At 40.5% G+C, this 20,819-nt stretch overlaps 2 protein-coding genes across 2 annotated transcripts in view; one reads left to right on the forward strand and one right to left on the reverse strand.

Annotated features, from left to right (window-relative positions):
• The window catches only part of LRRIQ4 (leucine rich repeats and IQ motif containing 4), a 17,792-nt gene extending 10,411 nt beyond the window's left edge, over positions 1 to 7,381 (forward strand). The window contains exon 5 of the mRNA XM_013005032.2: positions 7,229 to 7,381. Within this exon, the coding sequence (XP_012860486.1) occupies positions 7,229 to 7,381 (153 nt within the window). The remainder of the gene's footprint in view (positions 1 to 7,228) is intronic.
• An 8,718-nt stretch (positions 7,382 to 16,099) lies between these two features.
• The window catches only part of LRRC31 (leucine rich repeat containing 31), a 39,416-nt gene continuing 34,696 nt past the window's right edge, over positions 16,100 to 20,819 (reverse strand). The window contains exon 10 of the mRNA XM_004704237.2: positions 16,100 to 16,431. Coding sequence (XP_004704294.2) covers positions 16,100 to 16,431 — 332 coding nt within the window. The remainder of the gene's footprint in view (positions 16,432 to 20,819) is intronic.

Below are 20,819 nucleotides of genomic sequence, written 5' to 3' on the forward strand. Positions count from 1 at the left end.
TTTGTGTTATATGTCTTTCTGACTTTCAGTAGATGAAATCCACGATTGATGAACCTATAGGGACAGCAAGAAGAATAAGGGTTTCTGGTGTGTGTGTGTGTTTGTGTAAAGTGATGGGGTGCGGTGGGGGAGCATGGTAAAGGGAGCCAATGCCAAGAAGTCCAGGAAGGAAAAGAATGTTTGGAAATTGATTGTAGTCACAATGGCACAATACTGCTTGCTGTGATTGAACTCTGGAATGATATGATGTATGTATGATCTCCCAATAATAATAATAATAAAATGAGGAACTAACCACATACAGATAAAAAGAGAAAAGAGGCTGAAAAGTCAAACTAGTTGCCATGGAGTTGATCCTGCCTCATGACAAGCCCAGGTGTGTCAGAGTAAACCTTTGCCCCATGCGGTTTTCAATGGCTGATCTTTGTAGACGTGCACTGCCAGACCTTTCCTTCAAGGTGCCTTAGGATGGACATGAACCTCCTACCTTTCGGTTAGCAGCAGATGGTGGTAACTGTTTACACCTGCCAGGTGCTCCTCTTGAGAACAGACTCTTACTTACCTTCATATCCCTAGGGCTACGTGCGAGAGTCGTACACACATTAGCCCTCCTGCTTTTCTCTTTTGTGCCCCTTACCTCTTTGTCAGATAAGAAGCCAACAACTCAGGAAAGAGAAAACATAACTCAAAGCCCGAAGCAATCTGAAATTCTCGGACCATTCACTGGAATGAAAAGGATACACATTCACAATAAGAGAAACTCGTTGACCGCTTCCATCAAGTCAATTCTCACTCGCCTACTGGGACAGGATCTAGACACCAGGGTCTAGGATCCACCGGTTAAGAGCCTTGTGGCAAGGCTTCCTTGCTGATAGCTGATGGACTACCCTTGGCTCATTGGTTAAGTCCAGGGAGACAAGAGGCTGTCCCAGACAGCTCAGTCATAGACCCACCTCAGTCAACATTCTTTATTCTTCAACTGGGACAGGTCCCATCACCTCTCATTCAGATAACGACATCGGTCCCCTAAATCATGCCTCCACTCCCACCATGTTCCACCACAATCTACCTTCCAGTCTGCAATCAGACTGAGGTTCTGGAAACATCGTTCTGATCCTGCCACTCTTCTGCTGCAATCCAACATTCTTCCTTTCCCCTGGGACAAAAGACAAAGTTTGTTCTGTATAAGGCCCTACCAATGGGCTTTCATGCTATCCCTTTTTAAATAATATGTTATACTTCCCCACTCTTTGCAGTGAAACTCACTTATCTGTAACTGACCAAAGTGCATAATTTTGAGAAAACAAAACAATACCTGAAATGCAACATACATAAGGAATAAAAAGAGAGTAAGTAATGTTACAATATTTACTTAAATATGTAAATGAGGAGGTACCTCCCGCTGAAACAGAAAACTGTCCCACTGCCGGAAGCTTTCGTAGTACGCCCTTTTCCCGCTAGGTGAGCATCCTGCAACTCGGTCTGAGTTAGTGCACTCAGTAATGTTGCCTAGGAAGGTTCTCGCTGGTCACTATGAAGTTTTTCATAAAAGAAGTTCCACTCAAACCTCATTTTTTGTGATGGCTGATTTAAGGGAACAGCGTGTGGCTATGAAATTTTGCTTCCAGCTCTGGAAAAATGCCACAGAAACTGTTGGGATGTTAGACACATCATACAAAGAAGGCACTGTGGGAAAACTCAAGTGTGTGGGTAATTTTCTCATTTCAAAAAAGGTGAAATGTTGATTGATGACAAATCTTGTTCTGGACGTCCGTCAACTTCCCCGAAGGATGGAAATGTCGACCAAATTTGTGCACTTGAGCTTGCAGACTGATGACGATGGACCATTGAAGAGATGGGGAAGTCATCTGGACTATCTTGGAGCTCAGTTCAGCGAATTTTAATGGAAGATTTGGGAATGAGAAGGGTCGCTGCAAAATGTGTGCCTCGGGTTCTGACTGACCAGGAAAAAAAGAGTGTTGAGTGGGAACAAGCTGTGCTTTGAAAGAGGAGCCCCGAAGCGACCCACTTTCCCCAAGGTCATTACTATTGACAAGACGTAGTGCTGTTCTTAGGACCTGAAAGCAGACATCAGTCAAGCCAGTGGAAGATGTCATCGTCACCTTGCCTCCCAAAAGCTTGTCTAGTGAAATCAAAGATCATGATGATCCTATTTTTTTTTTAATTGAGGGGTAAGATAGTGCATTTGGAGTTTGTTCTGCCAGGTCAGACTGTTAATCAAGCTTTCTATTTAAAAATTCTGAAAAGATTTCATAACAGTTTGTGACCGAAAAGGTCTGATCTGTGGCAGACAGGGGACTGATTTTTCCACCACACAATGCATCTGCTCAGCGCACCAGTTCTGAGCAAAAACCAGCATGCTTCTCTTGCCCCAGACACCTGACTCACCTGACCTCTCTCCTTGTGACTTTTTTTTGTTCCTGTGAACGAAGAGGGACATGAAAGGACAGCGATTTGACGATGTGTAAGTGAAGAAAATATGAGGGAGGTGCTGTCAGCCATCCAGAGAGACGAGTTTGAAAATTGTTTCCAAGAATGGAATCGCAGATTTGACAAATGTATTAAGTGTAATGGAGAGTACTTTGAAGGTGATAAGGTTGTTTTGTACAAAAACTTAAATACATAGTTCTTTTTTAAAAACCCTGGTTTTTTTCCTCTGGTGGGGGTTGGGGGTGGTGGTACCACCTCGTATAGTCAAGAATAATCTGGAAAAGTGAAAACTACACTTTAAATTATGTTCTTCCTAAAAGTATTTGGAAAAACCACATGCTTCCTTGCACATCACATTGTTAAATGGGTATTTCATTGAGGCTGTTCCATGGGATGAAAATGAGGCAATTGGCCCCGCTGAGATGTAGTCTCAGAAACACTGTTTCGGTCGCTCGCTGTAAGTCAGGATCCCATGAACCCCCTTAAAGGCAGCTGGCTTGGTTTTTTTATTTGGTAAAAGTGTGACTCACTGTGAAGGAAGGCTATAAATCCCAGTGGGTTTTAAAGACTGAAATTTTAAAATACACCTGATAGACTAATATTTTGAATGTATCCCAGAGAATCTAAATACATTATAGTTTGATATACATCAGTTAAGATTAATCTCCAAATAAGTTCTATACAGGCTGGAATTTTATCTCATTCCTTTTGTTCTTGAATATATATTTACATACTGCTTACATACTTACACCCTACTTATATATTTACCCTGAGTTTATCTTAATGTTGTATCTTTTTATTTTGATTTAAGTTGTGTAAATATTTTTGTCATCTTTGGTCTGTCATCTCACCAGTGATTCCTTCATTGGCCCGTCCCACCTCACTCAGTCATTTATTCAACAAATTGTGTTGAGCTGCTTCTACGCACCAGGCACTGTTCTAGGTACTGGAGATACATCCAGGAACAAAGCAGACGCCTTTCTGCCCTCACCTTGCCGAAGATCCTAGTGGAAGGTGAATAAACAATGTGAACTACGGAACGCAGGATTGTATAATGGATTAGAAAGTGATTGAGTGTCATGGGCTCAAGCTAAGAGGAGCTGAGCTTTCTGGAAGTAGGGGTGGGGATTTTCACTTTCACTGGATGCTCAGTTTGACCTCTGCTGAGCAGATGACAACTGAAACGAACCCACCCCGGCAAGGGGTGGAGGCAGTGAGTCTTGAGAAGAGTATCCCCCACAGGAAGCAGAGAAGGAGGCCCTGAGCTGGGATGATGCCTGGTTTGTGGAGCAGAAGGAGCAAGGGGGTAGAGCAGTTAGGAAATGGAGCAGAGAGGTGGCGATGGAAGGGCCCTGTAAGTCGTTGTAAGGATTTTGGTTTTTGTTAAGGATTTTGGTTTTTATTCTTAGAACCTCCATTGGGAGGTTCTAAGAAAAACACTAGTATCTGTTTTTTATTTATTTATATTTTAAATAACTTTATTGTGATTTAGGTGAAAGTGGGCCGAGCAGATCATCCATTTTACAGTCAACAATTTATCCACATTTTATTTAAACGGATTCATTTAAATCCCCTCATTGTACTCTGAATTATCCTGCTTTCTCCCGTATTTTCTGTTTCCATCCCTCCTCCTCTCCTAATACCCTGCCCTTGGGTCGATGTCATCCTTTTGATCTTGAAAGGCTGATTATTCTGATCCGGGGTTAGTTCTGTTCCAGACCTGAAGAGTGACTAAGGGTTGTAACCTTGGGGGTCCGATCTGTCTGGTCTTGGCTTAGGATTCTGAATTCTGTTGTACATTTCTCTCCACTCTGTAGGATCTTTCACTGTGAATTTTCCCCAGAGTAGTTAGTAGTGAGAGCAAAGCACCATCTAGTTCTTCTGGCCTCTGCTCTAGGTTTCTAAAAGATTATTCAGGTGATCATGTAGTGTGGCCAACAAATAAAGTAATTATAAAAGAAGACAAGATGGTGTTTGGAATACTTCTAGCAGGGACAGTTGTAAGAAGTGATCTGGCAGATGGATTCTGGGCTCCCATGTAATGCTAGCCCCAATCCAAGAACAGTTTGTTCTTATACATGACTCTGCTTGACACTCAGTTTCATGAAGAGACAACTGAACATAAGGATGCTACAGCAAAGAAGAAAGCAGATGGTGCCGGGCTATCAACTGGAATAGTGTCTGGGTCTTAAAGGCTTGTGTTCAAACAAGCAACCATCTAAGTGAGGTGTCAACTAAGTCCACATCGAAAAATCACAATAACCTATGTGATTCAAATTTGACAATAACAAATTCCAAATATGATGAAGGGAAAAGTATCAGAACTTAAATTGTGAACATCCAATTTGTAGAAGTCTATGGAGGACAGTGGGAGCCCCAAACCCATCTGCAGAGTATCTTGTCAGATTAAGCCTCTGATAGGTCCCCTTTAGCCACAGGTGAGGCTTTACTATCAGAGTAAACTTGTTTATGGTGTTTATATAAACATGATATAATATGATACTTGGTCAGTTGACCTCTCTCTTGACCCAACCTGAACTTGCTATAGGTTCAAATATTTTTTCTCGCTTGTTCCATGACAGAAATTTCTTCTTTGGCTTTTAAAATATTGTTGGTTGTTTTTTGTCCTCTTATTTTTATTTTTATCTTTACATGATGATGATTGTTTTCTTCTTTTTCATTTTGTTTTTGTTTTTTATTGTTTCTGTTGGGTTTCCCATTTTGTGAAGCACAGGAGGAGTGGATGCATAGAAATAATAACTGATGCAGTGGTTTTTTGGGGACAGGAGGGGAGATTTGGGGAGCAAACAATAAATCCAGGAGGGGGGGGGAGCATTCAAATTGATTGTGACGATATATGAAATTCTTTTTAAAAAGTGATTTAACTATCTAAGTATATGATATGTGAATATTAAATCAAGAAAACTACTTAAATAATAATAAAAAAAGATCAGACTTGACCAGTGGTTACCATGGGTGAGAGAGGAAGACATTTTGCTTAGGGGAGATTAAGTTGATGTTAATGGTGGGGAATAACTTGGAAAAGAATATCAATAATGCTTGTACAACATTAAGCATATAATCAGTAACACTGAATTTGTCATGTAGAAGTTGTTGAACTGGAGAATGTTTTTTCATGTATATTTTTGTCACAATTAAAAAAAATTACATGGGGTGGGAGTGATCTGATTCTGGGTATATCTTTTAAGTTAAGCCAATGCATCTTCTGAAGGACAGGATGGGGGATATTAGCAAAAGAGAGCAATCAAGGTTGACTTCAAGGTATTTTACGTGAACAACTGGAAGAATTAAGTTGCCAGAAACCGAGATGGAGAAATTGGGGAGTGGGAGGGGAGACCAGAAGGAATGTCTTAAGTTTGAGATACCCCTTAGATCTCTCAAGTGGACATGCTCAACTGTTGCTGGATATGAGTCAGGAGAGGGAGCAAGAATGGAGACACAATCTTCTCTAAACAGATACATAGCTACAAGACTAAGAACACCAAGGGAGTAAGTGCAGCGTGGGGGCCCTGGGCCTGGGAGAGTCCCTGGCGTGGCAACATGGAGGCGTAGAGACTCGAGAAGGGCACTGAGAAAGGCATGCCATTGAAGTGAAGAAGTATCAAGAGAGTGGGGTGTCCTGGGAGACAAGAACAAAGCTTCAAGGAGGAGAGAATGGGCAACTGTTTGAAACAAGTGGATTACGCGAGGCCTGAGAACTGACCAGTGGATTTTAGCAACCTGGAGACATCAGGGACTTTGGATGAAAAGTTTTTGTTAGAGTAGTGCAGCATTTAATGGACAACTTTTAAAGCCATACCAGCGCTATTGAATGGATTTCAACTCATGCAAAGTAGAACTGTTCCATGGAGTTTTCCCTGGTGGTGCTGTGAAGTAAGCATTGAGCTGTTAATTCTGAGGTCAGCAGTTCAAACCAACTAGCTGCTCCTTAGGAGAAAAATGAGGCTGTCTGCTTCTGTAATGATCTACAGTCCAGGAAACCCATCAGGGTCACTCTGAGTCAACATTAACTTGATGACAGTAGGTAATCTTTATGCAAATGGATTGCCAGGTGTTTCATCTGAGGCACCTCTTTTAGTTAGCAATCAAACAATTCAGAGTTTGTATCACCCAACAACTTCAAGAGATAATTAGGGGAGAACTGGAGACTGCAAGTGTGGACAAATGCCTTTGAGAGATTTTGCTATAAGGAAAAAATAGGTCAGGACCTGTGTGTGTACGTGTGTGTCTAAGACTGGAGACATAATGGCATGTTTCTATGAATTGAGAGTGAGCCAGCAGAGGGGGGCTGTGGGGGATGATGGTAGGGGAGGAAGATATTGTGGGAGGCATGTTACAGAGTGAGTGAGAGAGGAGAGAGGAACACAGACCCGTACCAAGAGGGCAGGCGATGTGTAGACACTCGATCTCCTTACTCCGTTCTCATTCCCCATAGCATTTATCACATCAGACAGGTTATATATTTGTGTGCTTATTACTTATTCTCTCGTCCTCCACTGAAAGGCAAACTCCATAACAAGGCAGCAAATTAGTTTTTTACTGCCATGTCTACAGAGGTACCTGCCACATAAACACGCAGGATGCTTTATTTAGAACTTTCCTTGAATGATGGTTGACTAAGCAAGACAGGAGAAAAGGTTTGGAGCGTCATGCCTTCCTTCGCACACTCAGGAGCACATAGCAGCGTGCAGATTGAGCTCTGTGCGGCTCGTCAGGTTGCTCGCGGATGCTGAGTCTGAGTGTGTCTTGTTTCCAGATCCAGGCATGGTGGCGTGGACTGATGGTAAGGAAAGGACTGGGGAGATATGAAGAACTACAAAAACCACGAAAAAAAGGGAAGACCTCTCCAAGCGATAAGAAGGGAAAGAAGGCAGAGAAAGGAAAACCTCCAAAGGGAAATAAGAAATAACTATAGCTTGATGGTGGTAATTAATCCTAATGGATTAAGAAAGCCAAATATCTAGGAACTAAATGACTACGGCTCCACAATTAAATCTTGAGCTATGGTTCTGTGTAAGATATAAGATTCCTACTTTTCTGACCTATTTATCGGTAAGATGATGTGAAGCCTGGGGGTTGTTTCAGAATCGGTTGGGTGAGGTGAGTGAGTCGGGATCCAAATAGGTTGACCATGAGTTGGTATTTGTACAAGCAGGTGATGAGTACAGTCATCATTGTATCGTCTAGTTTTGTTATTGCTGTCTTGTAACTTTTATTTGGAAATAACTTCAGATCCACAGGAAGTTCCAAGGAAACATACTGGGAGATGCAATGTACCTTTCACCCTGCTTGTCTAGTGTTATCACTGTACAATAAAACCAGGAAACTGGGACATTCCACTTCTCTCACTCAAATAGCTTCAACTATAGATACATTCACAAGTGTATGTATAGTTCTATACAGTTTTATCATATGCAGCTTCATATAAGCAATACTATATTCAAGATAAAGATGCTTGATCATTAGGTATACCTAACTACAAACTTTTCATCCCCTAACACCTGGCAATTACTAGTATGTCCCCAATCTCCTTTAATTTTGTTATTATTTCAAGAATATCCTATAAATGGAATCACACAGTATCTAACTTGTTAGGATTGGCTTCTTTCTCATTCAGCATAATCCTCTTGCGGTTCCTCTAGATTGTTATGTGTGTCAAGAGTCTAGTCCTTTTTATTGCGTTGTTAGTCATCCTTGGGCTAGCCATGAGCCAGAATCAACCCAACAGCAACTAAGAACAACAGCATTCCATTGTTTCACAGCTTATTTAACCATTTACCCACTGAAGAACACTGGGAAGTTTCCAGTTTGGGGCTGTTATGAATATAGCTGCAATGAATGTATGTGTATGGACAGATGTTGTGATAGTTAGGGTTTAATGGCAACTTGGCTGGGCCAGGAATCTCAGTGGTTTGGCTATTATGACATAGTAATTCTCCCATGATGAAATCTGGAGGTGTGGTCTGCTTCCAGTATAAGTGGATGCTGTGGAAGAGTTTGCTTCCTTTTTGTTGGGTCTGGATTCTACATCTGGCTCACCATCTTAGCTCTAGTTCTTTGGACTTGAGCCACCAGCCTGGTGTATTACCCACTGATGCTGAGAATTGTCAGCAGCCTGCCATCTTACCTGTCAACCTTGGATTCATTTGCCTCTGCAGCCAGAATCCAGCTATCTAGTCTGTCCATCTTGGATTCATCAGTTATATGAGTCAGAAGAAGCCTCCAGTTTGTCATCCAACACACGGATTTGGAAATTACCAGTCTCTGCAATTGTGTGAGTCATTTCCTTGATGCAAACCTGTTGGTGTATGTATATATGTGACATTCTTGAAATATGTATACTTGTTTTGCTTGTTTTGCAGTCTAAGGCACGTATGTTCATGGATTCAAGGGAACGCCTAAAGAAATGAAGACTATCTACATTATCAAAAAATCTTTTGTAGCTGACAACCTCCTTATTCTGATGACCTATGGGATCTATGACCTTTTGGAATAGTGTTGATTTTAAATTTGACATGTTTTTGATGCAATGGTTGTGATATAAATTATTAATGTCACAAGGGAAAAAATGAATTTGATTAGAGTGTGTTTGAATAGAAATGTGTAGGTAAATATAACTACCATGCATTGACTTTTCTTTTTCTTTTTAACTTTTGTGATTTGGGTAAAAGTTTACAGAGCAAATTGCTTTTCCATTCACCAACACCTATACATTTTGTTTTGTGACATTAATTGCAATCCCCACAATGTAACAGGGTTCTTTTCACTTCCTGTCTATGTTTACTGTTTCCATTCATCCTTCTTAACTATCCCTTCCTGCTTCTGAGTTATCTCTCTGGACAAATGCTGCTCTTTTGAGCTCATTTGGCTGATTGTTCTATGGCATGCATGCCTCTCTGTTATTTTTCACCTTATAGGCCTGTCTACAGGTTGTTTTAAAGTTTTAAAGTTGAACCACGAAGGTGAATTCAGTTCCAGGCTTGATGTTGCATCTTAAATGGCCACTCACAGGCTAAGACCACTAATTGCTACTCACCGAAGTCGGATGTAGAACATTGTGGACCATGTTATGCCAGTTGACCTTGGTGTCCCCTGAGACTATGGTCCTAAGCCTCCAAGCCCAGTGACTCGTCCCTTCAAGGTAATTAGTTATGGCGAAGAAATTTTAAAAAGTTTTCTCCTCCGATGTTCTACTGTAAGGAGCCCCAGGGGCATGGCCCGAAAAGTACTGAACTACATTAACCACAAGGTTGATGCTTCAAGCCTACCAGGTGCTCCCTTGGAGAAAGTGATGCTAACTGCTTCCATAAAGATTTAGAGACTTGGAAACCTTGTATAGGGTCAGTATGACTCAGAATCCATGTGATAGCAGTGGGGTTGGTTTTGAGTTTGGTTTATACTTTACTATATTCATGGATATATTTTCAGCCCAAATACCAGTAAGTACATATGTAGAAATGTTCCCTTTCAAATTAAGCTTATTAGTGGATATACTCCTATTTGCCTTCTCAGACCTGTCTGGCCCGAATCCCATACATCCCAGCCTCAATAATCTGCAGTGGTACCTGGCTTCCCCACCACTTGTCTGTCAGTTTGTCATATTGTGGTGGCGTCTGTGTTTCTGTGATCCTGGAAGCGGTGTCATTGGTATTTCAAGTGCCAGCAGAGTCACCAGAAGTGAGCAGGTTTCAGCAGAGCTTCCAGACTAAGCTCAAAGAACGAAGAAGGACTTGGCTCCCACTTCAGAGGAAGAAGCCACTGAAAACCTCATGCAGAGCTTCAAGTCATGGTCAAATACTGACAGCTTAAACAAAGGAAGCAAACCACCTGTCAGATATACTGCCAGAGGTCTGAGGGCACTCAAAATGTGATTGAAGAGGAGCTCATTTCTTGGAGGGGAATCGACCATGGAAAAGCCTGTGGGAATGGAGTGTTCAGGGCCTTCATTTGCTGATGGGGCATGACTCAAGGTACAGAGAAACAGCTGCAAAAGTCTTATGATTGGAAATCGGAATGTGCAAAGTATGCGTTTAAGAAAATTTGGAGTGGTCAAAATGAACTGGAACTCATGAAGATCGATATCCTAAACATTTGTGAGCTGAAATGGATGGCTGTTGACCATTTGGAATCAGAAAATCATATGATTTACTATGCCAGGAATAACCCAATCAAGAGGAATGGCATGGCATTCATTGTCAGAAAGGATAGTGCTAAACCCATCATGAAGTACAATGCTATCTGTGATCAGATTATATATATTTGCCTTCAAATGAATCCAATCAATACAACTATAATTCAACGTTATGCACCAAACACAAAAGCTAGTGATGAAGAAATTTAAGAATGCTACCAATGACTTCAGTCAGAAATTGATCAAACATAATCAAGATGCAATGATAGTTATTGATGATTGGAATGCAAATGTTGGAAACAAAGAGGAAGGAACAGTAGTTGGAAATTATGGACTTGGTGACAGAAATGAAGCTGGAGATCACATTGTAGAATTTTGCAAATCCAATTACTTGTTCATAGCACATACCTTTTTCAACAGCACAAAAGGTTTCTATATACATGGACTTACCCAGATGGAACACACAGAAATCAAATTGACTGCATCTACAGGAAAACACGGTGGAGAAGCTCAATTTCAGCAGCTAAAATCAGAATAGGGGCCAACTGTGTAACAGACCATCAATTATCTACAGGTAAGTTCAAAATAAAGCTGAAGAAAATGAAAACAAATCCACAGAATCAAAAGATGACCTTGAGTCTATCACACCCTAATTTTGAGAGCCATCTCAAGAACAGATTTGACCAATTAAACACTAATGACAGAAGACCTGATGAGCTGTGGGAGGACATCAAGAGCATCACTCATGAAGAAAGCACAAGGTCATTAAAAAGACAGGAAAGAAAGAAAAGATAGAAGTGGACGGCATAAGAGACTCTGACACTTGCTCTCAATCAACGAGGAGCTAAAGCAAATGGAAGAGTGGATGAAGTCAAGAGCTGAATAGAAAATGCAAGGGGCAGATTGAGAGGACAAAGACAACTATTATAATGAAATGTGCAAAGACCCAGAACTAGAAAACCGAAAGTGAAGAGCACACGCCGCCTATTTGAAACTGAAAGAACTCAAGAAAAAAAAAATTAAAGCCTCGAGTTGCAATTTTGAAAGATTCTATGAGCAAAATAGTGAATGATGCAGGAAGCATCAAGAGAAGATGGAAAGAATACACAGAGTCACATTATCACAAAGAACAAGTCGACAGTCCATCATTTCAGGAGGTAGCATATGAGCAAGAAATAATGGTGCTGGAGGAAGAAGTTTAAACTGCACTGAATGCATTAGCTAAAAATAAGTCTACAGGAAAAAAGTTTACAGGAATTGATGGAATGCCAATTGAAATGTTTCAGCAAGCTGAAAAAGCACTAGAAGCACTCACTCATCCATGCTAGGACATTTGGAAGACAGCCTGTTGGCCAACTTACTGGAAAAGAGCCATATTTGTTCCCATATCAAAGAAAGGTGACCCAATGGAATGCTCAAACTATAGAGCGATATCATTGATATCGCACACAAGTAAAATTTTGCTTAAGTTCTTCCAACAGTGGTTGCAGCAGGCCACATTGACAGGGAACTGCCAAAAGTTCAGGGTGGATTCAGTCAAATGGATCTTGGCTCAAAGCAGAGGATGCCAGAAAGATGCTTACTTGTGTTTCATTGACTATGCAAAGGCATTCGACTGTGTGGACCATAGTGAATTATAGAAAATCTTGATAAGAATTGGAATTCCAAAACACTTCATTGTGCTCATTCTGACCCTGTATATGGATCAAGAGGCAAGGGAATACTGCATGGTTTCAAATCAGGAAAGGTGTGCATCAGAGTTGTATCCTTTCACTATTCTTGTACAGTCTATATGCTGAGCAAATCATCAGAGAAGCTAGATTATATGAAGAAAAGGGGGGCATCAGGATTGGAGGAAGGTGTATTAACAACCTGTGATATACAGATGACACCATCTTGCTAGCTGAAAGTAGGAGGACTTGAAGCGCTTGCTGATGAAGACCAGGGATCGCAGCCTTCAGGAGGGATTACAACGGTAAAGAAGACCAAAATCCTCACAACTGGACTAATAGGTAGCATCCTGATAAATGCAGAAAAGGTTGAACTTGTCAAGGATTTTGTCTTCCTTGGATCTACAATCAATACTCATGAAAGCAGCAGTCCAGAGCTCAAAAGATGTATTGCATTATGTACATCTGCTGCACAAGACCTCTTCAGAGTATTGAAAAGCAAGGGTGTTACTTTGAGGACTAAAATGTGCCTGACCCAAGCCATGGTACTCTCCATTGGATCATGTGCTTGTGAAAGTTGGACATTGAATAAGCAAGACTGTAGAAGAATCAATACCTTTGAAGCGTGGTGCTGAAGAAGAATATTGAAAGTACTAAGGACTGCTAAAAGGACAAACCCATCTGTATTGGAAGAAGTGAGGCCAGAATACTCCTTTTCGAGGCAAGGAGTGCAAGACTTCATCTTACATACTTAGGACTTGTTATCAAGAGAGACCAGTCCCTGGAGAAAGACGTCATGTGTGGTAAAGTGGAAGGGTGGTGAAACAGAGAAAGACCGTCCATGAGATGGATCGAAACAGTGGCTGCATCCGTGGGCTCAGGGACAGGAACAACTGTGAGGTTGGTGCTGGGTGGAGCAGGGTTTCGTTCTCTTGTGCGTGGGTCCATTATGGTTTGGTTGGAGCTGACTCAGTGGCCTCTAACAACAATATCTGGCTAGGGATCACAATATCTGAAAGGGATCACAATGGTAGATCCTGGATAGGAAGCCTCAGATAAAGAACACGTTGTTCTTATGATGTGGTCATACTCAGGACTCAAGCCCTCATCCATCAATCACTGAAGAGATGAATGCATGGCAAAGTGTAGTGAAGAATCAGGTGGTTCCCAGCTCCCAGAAAAACTAGTGTCTGGGGTCCTCAAGGCTTGTCTTAAAACAAGCAGCCATCTAAGTGAAGTGCCAGCTAAGTCCACCAGAAAGCGCACACCAGCCGGTGTGGTCAAAGGATTATTAATAGTACACTCCATAATCAGAGGGAAGAATGGTATTTGAGTTTAAATTCTGAGTACTTTGGAAGGCTATGACAGCAGGGCACAAAATCCATTCGCAGAGTCCCCCACATAAATCGCATCTCTACTGAGCTCCTTCTGATCATTAGCCAAGGGTGGATTGTCTTAAACCTATCTCATAGATAATGAGATAATTTAGATGAAGAGTGGAGAAGTGATACAGGGAAGTGGAAGAGTTAGCCTGCTATTATTCGATATTAGAAATATAACAGATTTTAAGATTTAGTTTGTTAATATTGCTTTTAAACTTAATCAGCAGGGATGTTCCAATTTGGGAAGGAGGTTAACAAAGTCATTATGATAAGTAGCATCAGAGACAAAGGATCACCCCAATTTCGGTAAATATGGGTGCATGAAGCTTCAGGGGAGGGTAGTCTAATGGCCACTGCATTCACACTGTCATCATATCCTAATGATCATTGTAAGACCTGCCTCCTTAGAGCACCAACTATATCCTGTGACTTTGTAAGAACCCGCTCATCTCTTCCTGTAAGCCTTGTAACAAACCTGTTTCTTGTCACATATGAACTTGCTGGGTCAGCACTGAACTCTGAAGCAGCTCAGAGGAAAACTCTGGCTGTTTTCCTTCTGCAAGTGCTTGCCAGGAATAAATTTAGAATTTCTCGAATTAAAAAAAGTAAGATCCTGCATGGAGTAGGAGAAAAGTGTGGAACCAGTTCCAAGGTCCTAACAAATACATGGCTTACTGGTGTGATAGAAACTGGTAGAGCTCGGAGACTATGGTCCTTAGGTGCCCTGCACACCTGGAGCTGAACCTGTTTAGCTCATATACTGATCTTCCTGGTCTTGCGAAGGAAACAAAAATATGTCAAAAATCACTTAGAGGCAACACACAAATTTTAATTAATGACCTAAATAATTTACTATAGAGCACTCCATGCAAAAGAAAATTCTATTACCCAGAGGTAATAGTAACAATTTGTCTTTATAATAAAAGCTTTCATTTAAAAAAAAAAACATGCACACAGATTTTATCAAAAAGCTTATAGGATTGTGTTCAGAAAAGGTGACAGAAGGAAAAATGTTCATGGACCATACATTATATTGGAATCAATAGAAGCATTTTCTCAGGTAAGAAAGGCGGGAAAACACCAGCCAGACACTACCCACAACCACCACCAAATCTGTAGCAAAGCAGGAGGTGGAAAATCTGAACGTGAAAATGATTTATTACCACCAAGAAGAAAGGGAGGCCGAGTGGGGAAGGGAGGAAGGGCAGACTAAGTGATTTCTAGTGGCTGTTAACTGCAAGGTCAGCAGTTCCAAACCACCAGCTGCTCCTCAAGAGAAAGTGGAGGCTTCCTAGGCCTGTGAAGAGTTAGTGTTGGAAACGCACGGAGCAGTTCTACCCCACCCTATAGGGACTCTGTGTGTCGGAACTGATTCTATGGTAATGGGTTTTTTGTTTTGTTTTATTCTTATGAAGATCACTGAATATAATGCTTATTTTATCTATCGTCTATCTATCTATCTATCTAACAATTTTGTTTGAGAAGAACGTGTAAATCACTAAAGTATTATGTAGCTTAAGCCCACTAGTTTGATTCCACCAGCCAGCTATGGGAGACAGGTAGAAGTCTGCTTCTGTAAAGATGAACGTGTTAGAAGCTCCGTGGAACGGTTCTATAATATAGGGTCGCTGTGAGGGCAATGTTATTTGCTTGTTTCTAACTTTAAAAAAAAATCATTTTACAATCCATACATACTTCAATTGTGTAAAGCACATTTGTACACTCATTGCCCTCATCATTCTCAAAACATTTGCTCTCCACTTATGCCCCTGGCATCAGCTCCTCATTTTTCCCCTCCCTCCTCGCTCCCCCTCCCTCATGAATCCTTGATAATTTATAAATTATTATTTTGTCATATCTTACACTGTGCAACTCATTTTTGTTTTAACCAAATGTTGCCTGGGCACTGGTTTTTGAACTTCTGACCACATTCAAATAAGACTTAGATGCCAGCTACTACTATTAGTGTTTATGGTTTATGCCTGAGGGAAAAAAGGCACCAGTCATTATTATAAAATGGATCAGCAAGACACCTCTCAAGGTCACACACTCTGATAAAAAATATAAGTAGACCATATGTAATAGTCATCAAAATAACACGAGACTGTTACTCACCAGCACATTTTACATTAGAAAATTCTCAGACACATACACACACCCTTACATTTAGAACTGTTAGCATTTAGGAAAAAATGAGGCAGAAAATTTCAGAGCAAGAAAAAGTTACTAGAATTTAAACATTTTTGGCAGGGCTTCTAACCATTAAGTGAACTAAGTATGCTTCCCGACAAGTAAATTTCATACAACATGCCATCCTTGGCTCATCATCCAGGCTCAGGTCTCTCTAAACAGCCCCTAATTTGGTAGTTAATAGTGCTGGGAGTCATTCATATTCGTTTCCTCCTTTGGAGAGTGGTTTACAGCTGTTAGACTCGGGAAACAAACTACTGAAATCCACCATGGTCAAAGCGAATGATTCTTTTCTCTTCCTGGCTGAAGCATTCAAGCTCCTCTTTCTGCAAAGCTGAGAGAACCCATCTCTGCATTCCTATCTCAGCGACTTCAGGAAGTTTGGCCATGGCGCATAACAGGGGTCCAAACCATTGTCCACAATCCCGGAAATTTGATGGCCGAAGGCTAATATCCAGCTCAGTTAGCTCTGTGAGGAACTGCACACTCTGGCAGAAGACGGTCCATCCTGCGTCATGGATGCTGTCATTATAGCTCAAGTCCACCTTCTGCAATCTAGCCAGGTGACCCGTCTGGATTAGTGATGCTGAAAAACAAAATCACGCTATAGACTAAAGTACAAGAATATTTCCTACCATGCCAGCTTTCCACTTCCCAATCACACAGTACCTCCGGGATCAGTAACATGGATAGCAATTACCGATGGTTTGCTTTTCACTCTTAACCTTATGCAGGGCATCTGAGATTAACAACCAACTTCTCCATGCATCCCAGGTAGGACTCAAACATGGATTTTCAGAGCTCTTTCCAAATCCCAATCAAAGAATTTATTTTTATGTTATATATTATTATTTCTGCTCACCTGCTGTCCCAGTTCTTCCTCACTAATTCGCTGGGAGGAGTAATGGCTGATTGACTTTACGAGAGGACCATCTGCAAAGAACCTCTTTGCTGCTCAGTAGTGCTTAATTGTCATTGTTCCTTCAGTAATACTTTATTCAGCAATCATTGAACTGAGCATTTTTTATGGTTTTATTGCCATATAATGCACACATCATTCAAGTCAGTGGTTTAACTATATTCAAAAGAACTGTGCTTTCATCACTGCAATTAATTGTAGAACACTTTCTTCACTCTTGTATCCATTACTATTAGCTCCTCATTTCCACCCAACTTCTCGTGTCATAACCCTAAGAAAGCTATAGTTGTCGCTATTCTGAGTTTCATATGAAGAAAACCATTAAAACACAATAACAGCATAAGACACAGAAAAGCCCGATTCAAAACATAGCAGAAAGTAATAAAAACTAGAACAAGTTAAAAATGGGTCAAAAGGGTAAACAAATGGTAAGAAGTTAAATTTTAACCCAACTATATCTATACTAATTTACTTTTCAATGCACCTTGTCTAGGGACAAGACTAATCACATCCTTCAATGGAGGCTTAGTCCATGTGGGGTGCTGTAAATGGACTTTGGGCTTTCACTATCATTCATAGCATTCTGAAACCTGGGTGCTTCAATTTAAGTTCTAATACAATCTTATTTTAGATTTTATTAATAATCCTTTGATCACACTGGCTGGTGTGTTTCTTCCATGAACTGAGCACTTTCTATGAAGTGATGTTCAACGCTGCAGGTGTGAGAGAGCAGAAGCTGAGTTTTTTGTTGGGTTGAACAGGGCAGATGGAGGCCCAAAGATAGATTTTTTTCTGCAGCCAGGTGGATAATTTCTAATTCATCTTAAGGGACACAAGGCAATTTTCCCTTTTGAACAGTACATAGTACAATGGCACTCAGTAAATATTAGCTAAGATGAAACTAAGAAAAGATGAGTTCCCTAAGAAGAGGTAAGAGAGATACATTGGCAAATTGGCACATTCCCCTTTCAAACAAAAGCAGGACTACATTAGAGAAGTCAGATGACTCTATAGAACCTGCATATGGAATCTACTGGTGCCCTACCAGAGCTGCCTGAACCATCCTTTCAAGGTTGCCCACTGTGTTGTGAATTAGCTTGCAGCAGGAGGAATCCTATCATTGGATCTCAGTCTGCCCTGCTCAACCAGACAACATACTCAGCTACTGGTTTCTCATGCCTGCAGTGTTGGACATCAGTCCAGCCATTCTTAAATCTTGCCCCTATAATGCTAAACATGCCCTTGTCTTTCAAATATTTCTTACTCAGCATGGTTTCTAGACCAAGTAGGATGATCCAGCCTCATTGCTTTTCTATGCTAATAGTTGCTTCCATGGCGTATTTGAGAGTTTAGCAGCCCATACCCTTTAAGAACCAGACTCTGTCTCCAGGTGTATCTCTCTTCTGTCTCACATTACTCCCTATACACTTAAGACCTAGCTAAAAGTTAAAGATAATATTTATATTTCTTCTTTTTAAATTGTTTCTATTATGAAACATTTCAAACACAAAAGTAAAGCCAATAGGAGAGTGAGCCTCTATGGATCGATCCATCGTTCCATTTTAAGTTATCAGTATTAGCCAAATCATGGCTAATCTGCTCTCGTTTCTATTTTTGTTTTTTAAAGCTATTTTAAACCAAATCCCAGGCATCCTATTTCTTTTCACTTATGAACATTTTAATGTGTGTCTGCAACAAATAAGTATTTTAATTTTTATAACCATCTTGCTAGTATTGTACCTAACTAATAACATTAACAGTACTTTTAAAACCAAAAACCCAAACTCATTGTCATGGAGTTAGAGTAGAACTGCCCTGTCAGGTTTCTGAGGAAGTAAATCTTTAGGGAAATAGACGGCCATGTCTTTCTCCCAGGGAGCAGCTGATGGGCTCCAACCGGCAGGCAGCCAAGATTTTTCTTTTCCAAACCATTTTATTAGGAGCTAATCCAGACTACATACTATTCCATCGTTTAATCACATGAAGCAGTATTTTACAATTGGTATCCAAATCAGTTTCAAAGCATTTTCTTCCTCCTTGATATCAGCTCCTCCTTACCCCCACCTCCCCCACCATGCCCCTCAAGAACCCTTATTCTATTGCCATCTCTATAGGTTCACATCTCCTGGGTTTTGTATACTGAAACACAAAGAAACCCATAACAAAGGTTCAAGAAGGCTACCAAACAATGACAAAACACAGCAGGGATAACCCCAAAAATGAAAAAAAAAAAGCACCCCAAAACAAAACCCACAGAAAATGTTAAAAATGTTAAAAAGATCAAGCCCAAAGTGTATCAGGAGGGAGGTCAAGTGACAAGGTTTGAACCGTTCAAGTCAGACTGATCATTTTAATCCTCTATAGTGGTCTCTCAATACACTCTGATCACCTGGTTAGTCCTGTCCCTCTATTATATTAGAGGGAAATTACAGGAGGCTTATTCCCTGTGTAGGTCCTGCAAATATATAGCCTTCTGTACACCAGAATCTCACAATTTAAGCTCTGATACTATTTCCTCTCTTGGATTTGGATTATCTAATTTGCAATCCTTGGATCACAGCTGTTGGTGTGCTTTTCCATGGAGACTTAGTAGCCGTCTCACTTAGATGGTTGCTTGTTTGGAAAGAAACTTTTAAGACCCAAGACACTATTCTATCTGATAGCCAGGCACCATCTAATTTGTTCACCACACTTTGCTGTAGCACACATATCTTCTGTGTTTCCTTCATGAGGGTGAGTACCAAACAGCCATGCCGTAAAGAACTAATTGTTCTTAGATTGGAGCTAGGATTAAGGGCAAGCCCAAAAGTCCATTCCTGAATCTATGGTTTTTATCTGCTTCTGGCTGACTTTAGAGACATCCTTGCTAATTTATGGTAGAGAATCTTATCGATCATCTCCCTGGAGCATAGATTTTCTGTTTATAGTGTCACTGATTAGCCTATGATACTAATTTTAAAAACACTATAGAGAGAGGGAGATTGAATCAGTGTAGTCTAACTACATATCGCAATACTTTGATTATTCAGTTGTACAGAATAAATCCTTACATGAGCAGATGTAATTTGCACAAATAATGGGAGTTGGTGGTCAGGTAAACTTAGAATAATATTCACTGACAATGTCAGTCATGGGTCTACCAGAATAACACAATTCTTAATTCAGCAAGTACAGCAGCCAAGCTTTTCCAACAATGTGCTGCCCGAACTCCTTAAATTGAAAAAATAATCAGAAGAATAAGAAAAATCCTGGAAGACAACTTGCTGATGAGTATGCTATTTAGTTAAATATAATATTGTATTTCATATTTATTATATAAACATTTAAAAGCAATATTATTCACATTGACAAGCTAAGAAGAATGGAAATCATCTCAATAGATGCATAAAAAGCATTTGAAAACTCATCTTCATTATGATAGGGTGAAAGAGTGTGCTGGTTGTCAAAATATTAAAAAGGTAACATAACTTAAGATTAATTTGTCTAGAATCCCAAATGTAACAGCTCCCAGCCTTGCAGTAAAAATTCCCTTTAAGGCAGAAATCCGAATGGCTAATAAACGTATAAAAGAATGTTCCTGATCATTAGCCATAAGAGAAATGCAAATTAAAACAACTATGAGATACTACCTAACAGCCTCCAAGAGAGCCCAATTAAAAAAACCAGAAAGTAACAAGTGCCGGAAGGGCTGTGGAGAGAAAGGAACTCTTGTCCACTGCTGGTGGACATGTAGGTATATACAGCCATTATGAAAATCAATTTGGCAATATCTAAAATAGATGGAAATTGACCTCCCATATGACTCAGCAATCCCCCTGCTGGGCATATACCCAGAAGAGGCAAGAAACAAACCACGGCCAGACATCTGTGCTCCAATGTTCATTGCAGTGTAGTCCACAATTACAAGGAGCTGGAAACAATCCAAATTTACATCAACGGCCAAATGGATAAAAAACTGTGGTACACACGAGGTGTCGAAGGGATCAGGTGTGAGGCATCATCAGAACAAAAAATCTTACCATAGTGAATGATGGGGGGAGTGCGGAGTGGAGATC

The sequence above is a fragment of the Echinops telfairi genome, unplaced genomic scaffold (genome assembly GCF_000313985.2).
Source record: "Echinops telfairi isolate 266 unplaced genomic scaffold, ASM31398v2 ScPeMD7_7420;HRSCAF=8458, whole genome shotgun sequence".
NCBI lineage: Eukaryota > Metazoa > Chordata > Mammalia > Afrosoricida > Tenrecidae > Echinops > Echinops telfairi.